The sequence below is a fragment of the Suillus plorans genome, assembly GCF_016647745.1.
Source record: "Suillus plorans strain S12 chromosome Unknown HD556scaffold_35, whole genome shotgun sequence".
Lineage (NCBI taxonomy): Eukaryota > Fungi > Basidiomycota > Agaricomycetes > Boletales > Suillaceae > Suillus > Suillus plorans.
Genome location: NW_024537419.1, coordinates 86,156 through 103,742, shown reverse-complemented (window position 1 = coordinate 103,742; position 17,587 = coordinate 86,156). Strand labels below are relative to the sequence as shown.

The 17,587-nt window shown below is 40.4% G+C and overlaps 6 protein-coding genes across 6 annotated transcripts; 2 read left to right on the top strand and 4 right to left on the bottom strand.

Moving 5' to 3' along the window:
- Nucleotides 1-572: 572 nt before the first annotated feature.
- Nucleotides 573-1,875, top strand: HD556DRAFT_1444274 (uncharacterized protein; the record flags this gene model as incomplete). The annotated part of the gene is made up of 5 exons (XM_041306756.1): nucleotides 573-857; nucleotides 911-1,069; nucleotides 1,123-1,378; nucleotides 1,436-1,662; nucleotides 1,714-1,875. 5 exons carry the CDS (start codon nucleotides 573-575, stop codon nucleotides 1,873-1,875), a joined length of 1,089 nt encoding a protein of 362 aa, XP_041159169.1.
- A 1,216-nt stretch (nucleotides 1,876-3,091) lies between these two features.
- HD556DRAFT_1239031 (uncharacterized protein) lies at nucleotides 3,092-3,427 on the bottom strand (the record flags this gene model as incomplete). Its single annotated transcript, XM_041298012.1, has 1 exon — nucleotides 3,092-3,427. One exon carries the CDS (start codon nucleotides 3,425-3,427, stop codon nucleotides 3,092-3,094), a length of 336 nt encoding a protein of 111 aa, XP_041159168.1.
- A 2,959-nt stretch (nucleotides 3,428-6,386) lies between these two features.
- Nucleotides 6,387-6,613, top strand: HD556DRAFT_1444273 (uncharacterized protein; the record flags this gene model as incomplete). Its single annotated transcript, XM_041306755.1, has 2 exons — nucleotides 6,387-6,456; nucleotides 6,510-6,613. The coding sequence occupies 2 exons, from the start codon at nucleotides 6,387-6,389 to the stop codon at nucleotides 6,611-6,613; spliced, it is 174 nt and encodes a 57-aa protein (XP_041159167.1).
- A 6,197-nt stretch (nucleotides 6,614-12,810) lies between these two features.
- On the bottom strand, nucleotides 12,811-14,157 carry HD556DRAFT_1444272 (uncharacterized protein; the record flags this gene model as incomplete). Its single annotated transcript, XM_041306754.1, has 5 exons — nucleotides 12,811-12,960; nucleotides 13,403-13,633; nucleotides 13,691-13,779; nucleotides 13,839-14,046; nucleotides 14,107-14,157. The coding sequence occupies 5 exons, from the start codon at nucleotides 14,155-14,157 to the stop codon at nucleotides 12,811-12,813; spliced, it is 729 nt and encodes a 242-aa protein (XP_041159166.1).
- A 2,365-nt stretch (nucleotides 14,158-16,522) lies between these two features.
- HD556DRAFT_1194816 (uncharacterized protein) lies at nucleotides 16,523-16,723 on the bottom strand (the record flags this gene model as incomplete). Its single annotated transcript, XM_041296255.1, has 1 exon — nucleotides 16,523-16,723. A coding segment is annotated over one exon (201 nt), but the record flags the coding sequence as incomplete, so codon positions are not given.
- Nucleotides 16,724-16,889: 166 nt separating this feature from the next.
- Nucleotides 16,890-17,150, bottom strand: HD556DRAFT_1213757 (uncharacterized protein; the record flags this gene model as incomplete). The annotated part of the gene is made up of 1 exon (XM_041296629.1): nucleotides 16,890-17,150. A coding segment is annotated over one exon (261 nt), but the record flags the coding sequence as incomplete, so codon positions are not given.
- Between the last annotated feature and the right edge of the window lie 437 nt (nucleotides 17,151-17,587).

The following is a 17,587-nucleotide window of genomic DNA, read 5'->3' as shown; positions in this document are numbered from 1 at the left end:
CAGCTCCGTACGCTTGACGAATTGGAGGTAAACCATTGGGTGCGCCAACGAGGCATTATGACGTGTACTGCTGCCAGAAAACAACACCGAAGAACATTCAACACCTTCCCAAATTCTGCGACTCTGCCAGACGACATATATACTGTGTTCCTGGAAAAGGTCAATGACTATGCAGCACCCAATGCCTTGCTAGAGGACATCGCACAAAAAGCAGATCTAAACGGAATAGTGGAAGGTAACATACTGGTTATCAAGCAAGACCGTCACAATCCACTCAACATCATCGATATGCATGAAAAGGACGTATACTTAACAAACTTTCTGGTACGAAGGCAAGTGTCATGTTGCACATCTCAAGCACTACTCAAGTCTCCACAGCTTCACCGAAATCTGATTCAGTAAAAGACCTAGGCATTCACGCTCATCTCTTGGACCAATAGTCGAGTTAACTTGTGACATAATCTGTACCTCTGTATCAAACCAGAATTTCGATCAAATGACATCACTGAGCAATGACCCGCCCGTCAAAATCCGCACCCCTAAATTTCTATCCTTCAAACCACACCATCACCATGGCAGACAAAAAAGCAGCCTCAACATATGATGCACGACTCTCAAACCAAATCTATGAACAACTCTATGACTACATCCGTCGTCAACCCAACCAACTTTGTCTTGCTGACGCTCTATATGAGAAGGACTTCCGTCGTGAAACAGATAATAGGGGCAACATATTTTTCACCAACAATCACACAAACCAAGACTACGAAATTCTCCTCCCAGCAGAAATTGCGCCCTTCACATGTGGAACCAAACTGCAAGCTATTGGGAGCCATTGGTTGGGAAGACAAACAGAGGTAAGCACACAAATCATCAAATCATACTCGCAAAATATCTTAAACCATAAAAGCCCAACTATATCGAGGACAATACGCTGGTCAAATGTCCTCTCGCATGTACCATGGGACATCAAGCACCCAGATTGGTCAACGACTGCTGGTACAACACCATCGCGGAGATCAATAACATCATCGAGACAGAGAAAGAGCGCGACGAAAGAAATGGAGAGGTACATCATATTACGATTATGCTCACAGACACTCTCACTTAGAGAGTACACAGAATTTCATCGTCAAAGACTGTCTCGGACGCTCGAGCTCTGACAACACCGATCCAGATGTGATCATAGTCCACACCCAGCGACTTTATGACGTCCCACAGGACCTGCGCGAGCACAAGAAAAGTGCGGGGAAAACTTCAAGAATGCAAAAAATGACCCTTGACCCAGTTACTTCGACGTCCACATCCGGAAAAACGGCCGTCAGAGGAGACTCAACCATGATGTCACAAGATGCAAGCCATGACAAACAGAACACAGGTGCGTTGTCATGTCCCATACAATGGTCAACGATACTGACATGGCAGTGGCACACAGTCATCAGCGCCAACACCATGCACTCACCGACACTTCTGCCAGACTATGGAGGTCCAATCTTCCATCACCGCCGAGCATCTCTACGTCAACTAGACATCCGTGATAGCACCAACAACCTCATCACTCCCGACAACTGGTACAGCGAGCTCCGACAAGGGACACTTGTCCTTTTTGCAGCCACAATGCATGGCTACGTACAAAAAGACCCTGGACAGAAAGGGAGAAAGGTACGAAATCATCTCAACTGTCAACTCTACACTGACGACGCACTACCACAGACTTGGCAACTTGTCGCGAAATCTATCAAGGTGATAGACCGATTGAATGAGAGTGTGGAGCCTCGCTACAAAGCGGTATTGCCCACCGCCGAAAAACGTGGAACAACGTCTTCAGCAGCACTAACAGACTTCAAAATCGAAAAGAAGATCCGTGCCAAATAACAGTCGACTATCATTGTAAAAAAAAAGGAGGGAGGCACGCACAAGCAGTAAACTGTAGGACTCACATGTCATAATATTTCAAATGATATTGGTAGTGAACACATGGCAGTAGTTTTAAAAAATAAGCACGAGAAGTGAACCACGGGGCGTCCGTTCCCACACACCAGGTAGCGGGCCCTGCCACGGATGTGGCCCTGCACGACTTATGAAATAAAGGACAATGGTGAGTGCGAATATTGTTAGTTATATGATCATTCACCTCTACAGTACACATTTCTATGTCTTCTATGTGTCTTATTGTGCCTTCATACTCATAGCATTATTCCTGACACTTTACTTACTATTTACATGACTTCCTGACCTCCCTAGGACATCCCTAGGTCTAGTTATTACTTACCTTTGATTGTGGCTTGTCTGTTTACATTTGTTTACCATATGTTGCCCATATCCCAGAGTCCACTGCTCCCTGCCTCTTTGGCAACTTACTCTGGACTCTAGGTACTGTACAACTTCACTACACCATTCAATAGATTGGCAACTTACTCTGGACTCTAGTCTGATCTCTTCTGGTCTCTCAGTAGCCTCTAGAAGCGGCCCACTTCACTCCCATCTTAATGAACATCCACTCCAAAATTTGTGTGAGGGCCACCTCACACTTGTGGGTGTGCATTGCATACATCCCAGTCCCAGAATATGTGGTGAATAGCAAATTCTCTGGATTTTTAGAAGCACGTGTCTGGCACAAGTGTATGGATATAGACTGCCTTTCATGTTACTATCGCTCATGATCTCACTGATCATTCAGCTGCTGCTCTCACTCAACACTATCATATTCCAAACTTTCTATTTGTCCTTTCATAGTATCTCAATGGTGTATCGGGTCAGAACTCAGTCCAGCGGTGCAGGCATCGAGTCTGTGATCGACACAGCCCAGCTCAATTCCATAAATGACCTGATTCAGTTGAACAAGAAGACAGCCAGTCCAACTCACCTCCAATGCGAGCAGCAGAACGACGCAAAGTACATGACCTAAGTATAGAATATAACTTCATTAGAAATTGCAGGAATGGTTCTGAAATAACTGAAAGAGAAAGACAACACCTGGTGGCAGCTCAACCGATAGAGCCCTGTCTGTACTACTTGGCCAGTGTGCACGAGGTACTCGAGACCTCAAAGAGATTGAAGTGTATTCCAAGCTGCACTATGAGTTTAAAAGTCAAACTTCCAAGGCATCTCGCCAAATGAGATTCACAGTGTAAGTAGTCATATATCCATCGGTATGAATGGGTGTACACTTCCATCGAGGGGTAACTGGTAATGCATCCATGAATGTAAATAGTTGTTTTGCATTCTTAAAAGACAGCGGCCATCTAGTTTCTGACACCACCTGAAAGAGCATCATTAGTGCAGTCCATGTAGAGTAGTTCAAACAGACCCAAAGAAGCTTCAAAAAATGAGTGATCTGCCCCTGGTTCAAGTTGTCGCATAGAAACTTTGCAAGTTCCCATTCCGCTCTATCTGAAAATGGGTAATAGGTATTATGTTCCTGCATTGCCTCAAAATCATTGTGTTTCATTCGTTCGAAAGTATTGGACTTGCCAAGCCCATAGATGTAATCTGATTTAGGATAAAATCGCCCTTGTTGTGGCTGGTCCTCTGATGTTTGGGGGATACTGAAGGCAACCAGAGGGGGAATCAGACACTGAGAGCATCCTGGAAGGCACAATCTGATTGAATCTAGCATAATCAACACTTACCCAATACTACTGAATTGATTAGCAGAGTGGCTGTTAGGGCCAGAAGAATCATTTGGCTTCATAGCAGTACCTGTAGTGTGCATTGGGCCAGTGGCAAGCCCTCAAACAACCTTCCAAACATTCCTTAAGTCTTTCAAACTCCAATCACAGTAATCGCATATTGTTAAGTCATCCAGCTTCAAAGCACCAAGCTAGTGGCTACAAATATTGGTCAGTTATCCATGAAGAAACCTGCTAAAGCTCTTTCATACCATTCCTCTAGTCCTGCAAGCTCTCAAACTTGCATTGAGCTGTCATCGGCCTCCTGCCTAACTTGCCAGGCTGGTCGGGCGCCTGCCTAGTCTTATGCACCTCTCTGATGCGCTGCATGGCAAAGCACTTGTGCATGCAATGACCTGCCTTCTCACAGAAGTCGCAGACAGCATTAGCACCGCACTTACAGCTACTAGGCAGTGCCCCAGGGGCAGAGACAAAGGCAGAATCACTAGAGGACGCTCCAAGAGCATCACTATATTGAATATATATATCCCTGTAGCGAGTACATGAGCTGTGGTATTTATTAGCTCAGTATGTACTAAGTGGATAGAATGTACTGACCTCAGTGAACTGATATAAGTCACTAAGGAAGTTCTGTCATGTGCGAGTGAAAATAGTAAGTAGCTTACATGACATACAAAACTGGTATAACAAGGTTAGAATATGCAACACTCCCTCTCAAACTGAGCAGAGTCCAAGTACAGCAGTGAAGTGCTTAGCCTTGAGGCTAGAAAGGGGCTTAGTGAGAGTGTTGGCGATTATGTCATCTGTAGGACAATGGATTCAGCGGGGGAGTTAGGATCCATTGGGATAGAGGAAGGTTTGACATCTGAGAAGTTGTACTTAGTTAGGATGGATTCAATGTAGCTTTCATGAGAGAAGGAGATGGTCCGTGTGACTCGGTCATATGTGACCTTCATGCCAAGCAATGATGTGATGGGTCCAAGGTCTGTGAGCTTAAAGTGAGCTGCTACATCAGACTTGAACTAAGTACAATTGTCAATGTGAGACATGAGAATGAGAATTATCTACACCTATGTGTTTGTGTTAGTTACATGATCATTCACCTCTACAGTACACATTTCTATGTCTTCTATGTGTCTTATTGTGTCTTCATACTTATAGCATTATTCCTGACACTTTACTTACTATTTACATGACTTCCTGACCTCCCTAGGACATCCCTAGGTCTAGTTATTACTTACCTTTGATTGTGGCTTGTCTGTTTACATTTGTTTACCATATGTTGCCCATATCCCAGAGTCCACTGCTCCCTGCCTCTTTGGCAACTTACTCTGGACTCTAGGTACTATACAACTTCATTATACTATTCAATAGATTGGCAACTTACTCTGGAATCTAGTCTGATCTCTTCTGGTCCCTCAGCAGCCTCTAGAAGCGCCCTACTTCACTCCTATCTTAACACAATTGTCATACACAACTAGTGTTGCTTTTGGACTTATATCATTTTAGACATCTGGCTTGTAATTTCAGGCCAATCATCCTGTCAAATGCTTGTATTTGACTTGCATCTTGAGGACATCTATCTAGTCATCCTATCAAACACCTGCATTTGATTTACCTCCCTTTGTGCATTTCTAGTCATCCTGTTGAACTCTTGTGTTTGACTTACATCCTTGCAGACATCTAGCTTGTAATTTCCAGCTAGTCATATTCAGATACATTGCTTTCCCCTCCTTGAATGCAACTCTGAAAGTTAACCATACTCTCTTCACAGACGGCTGTATCTTAACTGGGTAATCCCCTGTTGACATACAATGTCTAAGCAGAGACTTTGTCATTCTGATCTGGCAGGGCTAGATCCAAAGGTCAAGGCCTACAAGCAGCACAAACCATGGACAGAATTCAAGAGACAAGATCTCACAGAAGAGAAAAGGCTATGTGAAACAAATAGCGTGAACAAACACTGTTCGCGGGCAGCTCAGAAATAAAGAGCACTTGAAAACACTAGGTTGAGCAGGCCTCCTCCAAAACAGCGGCATGTCCTATCATCCAGGGCAGTCCAAAACTGAGGTGACATCAAGAACATCGAGAATACTGCTGGTCCTTCAAACTCTGGCGGACAGGTTCCTTCAAATGTTGAAAACACAGCGGGCCCTTCTTCTCATGTCTTATTTGATGATGTCCTCATTGATCCTGCCCTGCTATAACCACCCAATACTCAACCTCCACGTACTTCCCTCTCTCTGACTTGGGATGCTAAAATCTTCATGTGCGATGTATGCATTATGACAGACATACCATCACCATTATGAACTACATGTCCATCTTCACCGGTCACCACACGCAATGTATATGTCATGATGTATTTACCACCTGACCATCCCCTCTTATTTCCAGATTACTCATTGTCTCCCTCGCCAGCCTTGTCCAATCTCTGACATTGAGTCCCTCGACTTAGTAACTCTAATAATCAGCTTGCAGGTTCACAAAAATTCACTGACAGTCACATGGAGAAGTGGCATAACAACGGTGCTGCCATATATTCATAAGGATGGTAGAAACATACTGCAACACGATGCAGATGTGGTTGTATATATTGCCACACTTTCTGAATTCTGTCCAGATTCATCCAAATATGTGGTTCATTTACACTACAGTGACTGGCACTCAAAGCCACAAGAGCTGCACCAAAATATCACTGCTGAGCTTTGCCAAAACAAAGCTATCATTCTTTGTTAATGCAAATAGGTCACCATGGATGAACATGACCCCGAACGCCTGTATGATTGGGGTGCGTCAGAGCCAATGCATGTTGTAATACATGGTCAGTCTGTTTTTATTCACTATGTTTGCCTGTCAGTCTCATCATTCCATCAGATGCAGAACAATGTTTGGAAGATTTTACCTATCCGCAGCAGCATGCAACACTTGAGCAGTTTATATGCAACATACATGACAAGGGGGTCTCCCATGTTTCTTGAGGTGCACTTTATCTCATCCTCTCATATTATTGTTACAGACTTTGTCTTTTTAGCTCCCTGGACAGTAGCATCATCGACAGATGGAATCAGTTTACCAATGATTGCCCCATCGGCCATCAAGTTTACCCTGACAACTTTACTGCACACTCATGGGGCCTGCTAGCTAAACCTGGCTGGTTTACCTATTTTCACCATGACGTGGATGGCAGCTGCACTTTTATTCATGGTGTTGTTGGCATGAAACAATAGACCGTGGCTAACCTGAAAATCAGGACACCAGCTCTTAGACCTCATTTGCTAAGGCAGCCAGATTGTTGTGTGCTTTCCCCAAGAACCATGACAAGATTACCGCTCTGTGGGACATAGAAGTTATTATGGTAGGAAAGGTGGATATCCTGTAAGTTGATAATCTGTGATATTTCATTAATTTGACTGACATGTTCAAGTATACAACCACCTGGTCAATTTCATACAGTATATTCACCTGTGAAGGCCATTTTTACAACTGTGACACTCACCATTTATCCAAAATCTCCCGTCACTTGGTTAGCAAACATGGCAGATACTTGACGAACCAAGTTCACTTCCACTCCCTGGAAACATTTCAATGAATGGTCATCAACCTACCATGCCTATCTCACTGCACTAGTAAATATTTGAATAATGTAACCCTCTTCGACAGTCTCTAATATCTATTCTAGAGTTATATCATATATGGATGGAAATTACATATACCATCAAGTTGTACTTTAAACAATGGTCACTGCAGGCAGTGCAATGTATGATGTAAATTGAAGGCTGATCGGTCACCAAATTCTGAGAAGTGTCAAAAGTCTCAGAAGTCACAGAATCTCTGGGTGTCTATTTGATGCCAAGTTACTAGATGAAATCCACTGACAGAGTGTGAAACTATCCAATCTTTCTAATTGCTAAAGGTTCTATGCGCTTACTAGGTAGAGCACGAGCTTTCCTGCAATCCAAATATAGTCGTTTCCTGCTCATGTCTCAAAAGTCCCAGCGCAACATATGATTTCCAAATATAGCCATTAATGTTGTGGCTCAGATTTCATATCATCAAATGTTCACTTGTGTTTGACTTTGACTTGCATCATTCTGGACATCTAGCTTGTAATTTCAAGCCAGTCATCTTGTCAAACACTTTATTTCAATTTGTATCCTCATGGAAATCCAGCAGCTAGTCATTCAATCAGACATCAACTGGGCTGTCGAACACTTGTGTTTGACTTCTATCCTTGTGGAAGCTCAGCAGCTAATCATTCAATCGGACATCGACTCTTTCAAGCTCTCCATTGAACGCTTGTGTGTGACTCTGCGAACATCTAGCTCATAATTTCTAGCTGGTCATTCAATCAGATGTCAATTCCTTTAAGCCCTCCATTGAACACTTGTGTTTGACCATCTAACTCATAATTCACTGCAGGCATTTTCCTACTTCCCTCCACCAAACATCCAAAAAACATTGATTAAGATAGAATTTTCCTCTCATTTTGTCTGTGAAAACATTGAAAAAAAGTAATTCATATTTCAATGATTCTGTGTGTGATTACTCAGCTACCTCAAAGCAAATAATCACTAATGTGTAACTTGCTTTGAATTTTTACACAAAATTTGCTTATAGTAAAACTTAATGTAATAATATTGCAGATGACTGAACTACATTAAGAGTACCTTAAGGCAAGCTATACATGCTATATATATGATATCCTGTCTTATTCAAAAACTAACTTTTAGTAGAATGTGACACACTACTATTTTGTTATTATAACAAAGACCTAGTTGTTCTCATTAAGCAGATTATCCAACTAGATATCTGAAAATAAAATGAGTTAATGTTACCTAAACTCCTATCTAAGCTTGTAAATATCTATATATAATATTTCTATATAGAAGAAGTATCTTAGCATACTCAATAGACTCAGATTGTGTTATATTGTATTTAAATCTTACATCTAGATGAGACTTTATAAAAGCAACAATATTATTTACATAGTTAACATGACTGAAAAATAAATCATTAGCATAGGAGATGATATAGAACTAGCAACAAGGATATAGTAATTGATGTATAAAAATTAAGTACTATTTAGTTGGAGTCAAATATAGCATCTTCTATAAGTTTCAAACTCCTTGTCTATAATCTATCTAATTAATTCTACACCATCTAGGTACCACTCTGACACCATAGTCTTTGCTTTTGGAAGAAAAGAACGCAGTCTCTAATAATAGTCAGATGCTTTTATCTTCAACATCTTTGTACATAACTCTATCTTGTCACAGACATGTTTAATATTATATAGCCTAACTGTAAGTCAAAGAGTTAGTTGCAAAGATTTTTATTAGTGGCCTGTGAGTTGGGCAGTTGCTGTACCTATTTCCTATATTCAAGAATTAATAAACTGGGAAATGTTTGGCATAATCAGCATGTAGCTTTATAGATAGGATAGGGGTGTAGTAATAGCAATGCTACATATGATATATAGATATTGTTGATGTTTCATACAATTCATATTACTTCATTGATTTGTCTACATATATGACTATGTTATAATATTCAATTGCTTCAAGAAACAAGAAAGCCAATAATGAGATACATAAGTATCTGACTAAGTTAATGTTTTTACACTGTTAGGCTTATTATAATACATCTTGATGATACCCATACATTCATCTACTTAGTAATTCTGTATTTTTGTGTTTTTCTTATAGTAAGACTTATGACTTAGGCCTCCTTAGTGCTTATTATTACTTGTATCAAGCTATGAAATCTTTGTATTTTTCATCAGAATTATTCTCTTGCTGCTATTATGGTATATTTATATCTACCAGTAATATTATACAGCTCCTACTAGACCCCTGATATTTCTGCCACTATAACAGCACATTCACATATATGCAGCCCTTAGCTCTTAATGACAATGTCATATACTATCAAATATATCACCAGTCCCATAGTTTGAGTCATTATCTTTGTCTTTTGTTTGGGAATCCTTGTGGTCATAGGGGTAATGAATTTTCTTGCCTCAGGGATGTATAAATAGGTCAGTATGACACAAGCCATATTAGCTATAATCCTTACTTGGAGTCTTGTCCTTACAATATTTCTTATTCCCATGATACAGGCAGAGGTTAGAGACTAGTAAGGAAGACTAATTGGGCAAACTTTATATCTAGTTTTCTAAAACCTGTATAATTTGGTAAGTCATATCTAGGATTCAGAAATATAAGCTAAAGTTTTTAGACTTATCATTGTCAGATGAGTCAGCATCTGCAGAGATATCTCAATATATAGTTATGCTTCTCAGCAATCTCATGTTTAGATTCTCAATTATATTCTTCATGGATCTTAATTTGTGAATTCTTCCAATATCCTACTCTATCTTATCTCTAATTGGCCTTAAAGGGGTCCTTACAGGAACATCTGTGAAAACAGCATGCTATTTGTAAGTTTTATTTTTATTCATCACTTATCATAAAACTGATTATTTATATTGAAACCTACTAATTTACCCTCATTACTTTGCTTGTAGCAATATTCTACTACCCCTAAATCATATAGCAATAGATCCTCAGACAATGCCTGAAACCACACTATACTGTCACATTGTCATAGCACTCTGTCATGCTTGTTAATTTTAATTGAATTTTGTTTTGTATAGTATATGATTATGCTATTGGAGTTCCTACATTATATAATTATGATAGGATTGCACTTTCTGAATCAAATCAACCTAGTTTGAACAGTATAGGAATCAGCATATTCATTGAATAATGAAGGCCAAGCAGAGAAAGTAGAGACTGCTATAGCTAAGGAATAAGCAGCAACCAAAGCTGGAGTGGGCTGCAATGGAATGACAGAGCTTGTGGGCTTAGGAAAATGCATTGTTGGTGAAGATATCCTTCATGTATTTAATATCTTCATATTACTATTCAAAATTTTAGCCAGATTAGACAAATTTGTAAGACTCCCACATACAGCCACAAGATCATTGAGATAGGAGATTGAGCTTCATTAGTCATAGTATAGTACTAGAGGATATAATGGGATCATCAAGTGTTCCTACAGAAATTGCTCAGCTTGGATTAATTAAGTCATTTTTTTGCTACAGCACACTCATTTTTGTAATTCTTTTCTTACCTGGTATGAGTCTATATTTTTGTACTCAGCTACTAATTAATTACATTTTTACAAATATAATGAGGCCTCATACACTACTAATACTATCCTACAGCTAACAGTACCAAATGAGGGTGTTGTTAGCATCCTCCTCAAAGACCTTATTCTCAATGATCTCTATGAGATTTACATTAAGTCCAATGAGTCCATCAGAAAAGTACTTGCTACTTATAAACACAAGCATTGATAAGACTTTGCTCGTTAATGTTCAGCTCCCATACATATTTTTGAAGACACTAACTATTTTGCTTTGAAGTCTGGCACTTGAATGCATTCAATTTTTCCCTCCCAGGCTTTTCATAAGTGCAATTTTTTTTACAGATTCAAATGGTTGCATCTTGGTGAGCAAGTCTTTCATTTTTCTTTCCTTATTTTATCCTATGGTCCTAAGTTCTTTCTCAAGTAAGTCTTTCTTTAGTTATTATATTCAAAAAAAAATTCATTAACATATTTGCATATTTGGTAGTTTTTTTCAAAGTCCTTGTCCTTCAGTACTATCAGTATGCACTTATTGGACTGTCTGATATGTAAGTATAAACACATCCAAGTCTTAATCATTGCTATTTATATATTCATAGTCATTGTTCTTCAAATATCCTTGCTTTGAGACTATCAGCCTGCACTCACTATTGCCTGTTTGTATTTGTATATAAGTAATTTTATAAAGTCCCATACATATATTCATTCACATATTCATAGTCCTTGATTTTCAATGTCTTTGTTCCTCAAAATCATCAGTTGTATTTGTTTGTTTGTTTGTATTGTTTGCTTGTACTTCTATGTGAGTACAACTTTGAACAACCTTCCAATGAACTAAGTCTTACAATACTTATAGTCTTTATTTTCAAGTGTTCTCATCTCTATCAGTCTGCACTCACTGTTGCTTATTTGTACTTATATGTAATTGTGAACTCAACCAAACTCATTCATATACTCATACATTTTGATTTAGTATGTGTTTGCCTGTGTCTACCAGTAATATGCATATGTTTGTTTGTTTTTTGTTTGAAAATTTGGTCCTTGCTTATCTTTGCTTGTATGAGCCACTTAGTTATGAATATTTTGTTTGTATTACTACTATGTGTCTAGCTACTAGCTACTGTTAGTATGTTTGTTGTTAATGACTGATATATCTAAGGGTCAGAAATAGGATTTTGGCACATTCTGGATATACTAATTGACTTCTCATTAAAAGACATTAATATCTCATACACAATGTACAAGCATTTTGACAAAGAAAATTAAACCTGTTGCAGACATTCTTCACTGTAATAGATTTACTCTATCCTGCAATAATATATTAGTTGAGGAGCAGCTTGGGATCTTTCTAAATTGAACTATTTAGCAGATCTGGACATGGTTGACTGGTAGGGAAGCTCAGGAGAGATAAGTACAGGGCTCCTGAGCAATGAATCTGTCTACCTTCGACATATATGATGGGCAGCTTCACAAGGGTCAGTATCAAGTCTAGTACTCGACCCGAACCACAATTTTAATATATATTGTGGGTAGCACAATCTCAGAAGGAAGTAGAGCTAGACTTGTTGCAGATATCAATCCGTTATCCAGCCCCAGATAGGATCTGCCACTTAGTTTGCCTCCAGTATTACAATTAAGGAAACACAGATAGCTCTGGCAATAGATATATGGAGAATGAGTTGATATCTCACTGAGAGTCAGACCCTGGAGATAGGTCATTGTCGGGTTTGGCTGCAACACTTGATTGATCAATTCATCACTAACATAGCTAGATATATCAGGAAAAAATATGATGCCACTGACTTCATCCCCAACATGGACATCAAGTTCTTACATGATGGGCTGAATGACTCGGATGTAAGTAATAACTCTTCAGCTGAAGAGTTATCACCGAAAAATCATGTCCCAGAGGCTTTATTCAGACCCAAATTAGTCATTGTTCCTCTCCCATCCAACCTAGGCTTGGACAGGTGCAAACAGCCTGACCTGCAAAATCACAAATCAGCACTACCCAAGCCTGGGCTCAGGTGCGTAGTATAGTTTGGATAATATGTTTTGTTGCCTCCAGAAGAGCAGCTTGAGCCATAGTGTTATTGCTGGTCATGTTGGGCATTGTATTCTCAAGTAACACATTTCTCCATATAATCTGCTTCACTTCCTTCATGACTTCTTTCTGGTCCATAGGCAATGAGTAGTGTTAATGTTGTATGATAAAGAAGGAAATAATAGAGTAATGCATCCTGCATGCTTGCAGGTATTCATAAACTTTTTAGACAAGTCATTAGCAACATCGGTTAGCTACATAAATACTGTGTTTAACCAAAGAATCAGTAACAATCTTAAGGTCACGCTGTGATATTGTGAAGTGTTCAGTGAAATTGAGGCACTCTTTTTTCAGGCCATATTTCAACATCTGTAATGCCTCCATCAATGTCTCACTGATTTAGTTTCGTTTTTTTGTGTCAGTTTCTGCACTCAATGAGAAAACTTGTTCACATGGGATGGCAGAGGCCTGAATAGGCACATAGTCCATGGCAATTGCAAATAATGTTGGGTATGTCTTGAAACCAGGGACTGTTACTACAGTTGAAAGATATACAATTGGTGCAATGTACCTCCCAGAATTTGAGTATCTCAACATGTTCGTCCCAAAGGTCACCATTAACATAAGACTCATACTCTTGCTCGATAGTCTGTGGACCTTGAGACTGCTGCGGGTGCCTCACGCGCATATCTCTGAGGCCATAAAGTTGAGCGAGTGAGTTAATCGTGTCAGCCTTGGAGGTGCGAGTAGTATTCGACTGCTTGACAGCCTCAGGTGAAATTTGTTTTCGGTATTCCACCATCTAAACAATCAAATTAGCATCATGTTGGGCCATCAGTAACAACCACTCAGTACTTACGAGGTCATGGATCATGCATTCAGCATGCTTTATCCAAGCATCCTCCCAGTAGTCCTTTATCCAACTAAGTCTGACTGAGGGATCAGTCACTGTAATGTAGTGGGCGCATTGATTAGTAGATATTTATCACCAAGTGTAATAGACTTACACATAGCAATAACATATGAATCTGTCAGGTCCATGCGAACATAATATGACTTGGCCCATTCCAAGCCAACATTAATGAAGGGACAGAGTCGAGGAACTCTGATAGCGAGTGATTCCCATGCAGTCGTAAACAACTCGAAGCATGGAACTGCACTACCCAACCGGGGCATGCTCTCAGACGACATCTGTTGTTGTACTCTATAAGGCACCTGTAATTCAATAGCGAACGAGATTGAAATTAAAGATGTGGATACGAGTTATATACATACATCTAGGATCTTTTCAAAGTCTTCAAGAACTTGCCACTCTGGGTTGGTCATTTATGCTCAGAAATGTCCTGCTGATTAAGTGTGCTAAGGAAGAAGTCTATGGCCTGACACATGAATATATAGCATGAGTGAAGAATCGAAATGATGTATATTAGACTTACTGGATGCATTGCTCGCAAGCGATTGATCATAAAATATGTTGAGTTCCATCTCGTGTAGACATCGCGAAGGAGCTCGACCTCAGGAACAGTGACAAGCTCGTTCGAAGGAGATTTGAACCATTGCTTGGCATTTCCTATTTTGACGACCTCCATAAATTGATCACGACGCAGTCCAGATATTCAGATTGCTTTGATAGCTCCCCGGGCCAGTGCAATCAGGTTCTTTTTGATAGCTGCGATGTAAGCTGTTTTGCTCATCACGACACTATCAATTGTTACATCCCACGTCCCTGAGACTTGTTGTGCAGCGGCAATAGAGTTAGTGAAATGATCAGTGACATGCTGTACACATATATTCATAATATGAGGGAAACACATGACCTGCCAGTCAAGTGGGTTAAAAGTGATATCGCGTTGTGCCAGCAGTTTCACAAGTTCTTCCATACATGTTGCGTTGTTGCCCGCATTGTCCATGGTGAAATGTGCAACCTGAATTATTGTGAGTGAAAGCTAGTGTCTGATAGGTCACCATACCTTCACAGTGACATCTGCACGATCAAGCAAATACAGGATAGTCTTTGCTAGGTACTTCCCAGTGTGACTCCCTTTGATCCGACGAAACACGATCAGTGCTACTTTCAGCTCAAGAGTTGCCGACTTCTGGTTCTCTGCAATCCAATGAGCTGTCATGGCCAGATATGCACTGAGAGTCTGTGACGACCAGATATCAGCAGTGAATGAGATTTTTCCGACGGCATTCTAAGTATGATGAGAATCTGTGAATTAGTATGGACATCGAAGATATGTATAGCCATATCATCTTTCAGAGTCACAAAATACTCTTGCCACGCCTTGATAATTTCCGCATGGATCTTGGTACGGTGAGGAATATCCTTCTCACGAAGTTCTTGGTGGAGAAGTAAAAGGAGGTGTCAGAATTCGAGACACTCAATGACATTGATTGACTGTTGACCATTGTCAGTAAGACATAACGAGAGTGTGTAAGGGCTTGCCTGATCATCAGCGACAATGAAAGATACAAGATGCTGGAGGAAGGCGGTATGCGTGAACTCTGGGATTGAACCTCTATCACCATTTAATGTAGTACTCCTGGCTCCAGCTGCAGCATGGCTAGGAAGAGCAGATAGTTGGCACCTCCCTCAACAACTTTACGCATTTCAGTCAATGTGTATCCCATCTCGAGGGCCAGTTTGACACTAATGATGAAGACGGACCACCCACGTTCTTCCGCCAGAATGAGATAGAGGAGTAAATGGAACCTCTCAACGTGTCCGTGCAATGGTGTATTCCCAGTATTACCTGAGTATTCCCATTTTCTCTTTCCATGGATCCGATCCCATGCATCTGGATCTGACTTTTGCTCGGCCCTGGCAGTTTGACTGGTTAGACAAATTGATAGTGTACACTAGCAAAGATTTACTCACAAATGACATGGAGGCGCTGGGTCAGTGTCATCACTGGATCCCGATATGTTGAGGTTAAAGGATTCATCGGTGTCATCTACATTGAGCGTGCCAGGTGCGTCTTGAGATGCAGGTTGTATTAATGTAGATTTTTGCGCAATACTAGCTGCTGGGCGTCAATCCCAACGAGGACAGTGCATAGAATGAAGTAAAGGCTCTGAAGAGCACTGCAAGTTTCGAGTCCAGAACTTCAGTTTATATACAAGCATTGTATTACTGTAACAAAGAAAATACAATCAACAACATTTGTAACATGATTCACGATAAGCGAGAAAGTATGTAATAGCTTGTATATGCATGCCAGAGAAAGTGAATATGAAATTATAGGTGGACAAGGCGTGGATCAATGGACATCATCAAAAGGACTTGAATTACATGGCAATTGAGCACAGCTGTGCAAGGCTATGAGTTGGATACTTGTCATTTACCAAAGGAGAACTTACCATTAAACATGTGTCTTCTTTGTTGCCTTATCATTAGCCCCTTCTGCCTTGCGCTTCAGGAGACTGCGGTGCCAGAGCTTGTAGCGGTTATAAGCAGTTGCCCACACTGCAGTTATAACTTTACTACACCATTCAATAGATTGGCAGCTTACTTTGGACTCTAGTCTGATCTCTTCTGGTCTCTCAGTAGCCTCTAGAAGCAGCCCATCTTAACAATTTGTGGGTCATAATTGTCATTATTGCTGGATCTTGCAGGGTCTTCAACTTCGGTGATGTGCACATGCTCAGTGACATCTGCAGGCCAGTGTGCTATAATGCCAGAGTTGTAGATACTGGGGACGATGCTCTGCATAAGCTCCAGTTTGGGAATCTGCCAGTTATTGATGACCTTACCGCCTTTTCCTTGGTAGACACCAGCAACAATGATTGCATGCTTGTTCGCATGGAACTCATCTAGTGTGGCTGTGATATGACCAAGATCCTTATCATCAATACACAGTGACTGCACAAAATAACGAAAGTGCATGATTAATCACTGGATGTCTCGGTGGCAAAGACTGCTTGAGTTATGAGATATCTGCATGAAAGTGTTGATAATCAGTAGTGGGCTGTACAATCAAAAATCAAAAATCAAAAATCTATCTCAGATGCTCCCGCTGCAAGAATAATCCAGTGTGCATCATGGCTTTGGGGGTGTCTGTGATATAACTAGTGAGTACAGTAAAGCAGTAATGACGGTGACCAATGGGATCTGACAGCATGATGCTATTTTGAGCAGCCAACTTCAACGGTGTTAGCATGACGTTCAAGAAATGATGAACAAGCCAATCCTGCAATATGCCTCTCATTCGTTTGTTCTTGTGAACAAATTTTGAGACTGGGAGTAGGACAGTGAGAAGGAAAGTGTTTGAAGATAATTTGAGTTGCATGGCCATGTAGATGTTGGCCAGGCTGATAAGGAGGAGGATGTGCAACATGATTGCCTAACAATGCAGTAATGCATGTCTTGTCCGAGGATAGAATAATCCCAAGGGGAGTTGCACCATGGGGAAGTGCAGACTTAAGAACACACGAGACAATGAATTGAAGAGCATATTACACACCTGCATCTCCCAGGCATAATTACCCATCATCCATTTGGTACATATCCAAGAGAGTTTCTGTGCTGTGCTATATACCTTGCGAGATGTATAGTCAATGTAATTATGAAATAAAGGATGATTGAATATAGTAGTGATACATTCAAGAGGATCTCACCAGTAGAGAACAGCTGGTGACTTTGTGGGATGTGATGTTTGAATAACCTGAGACTTCCAATGCGGACCGCTAGGCAGTGATTCAGCTCAACCATGTAGCTCTTTTGCTAAACAGAAGAATAAAGGTAGATCATTAA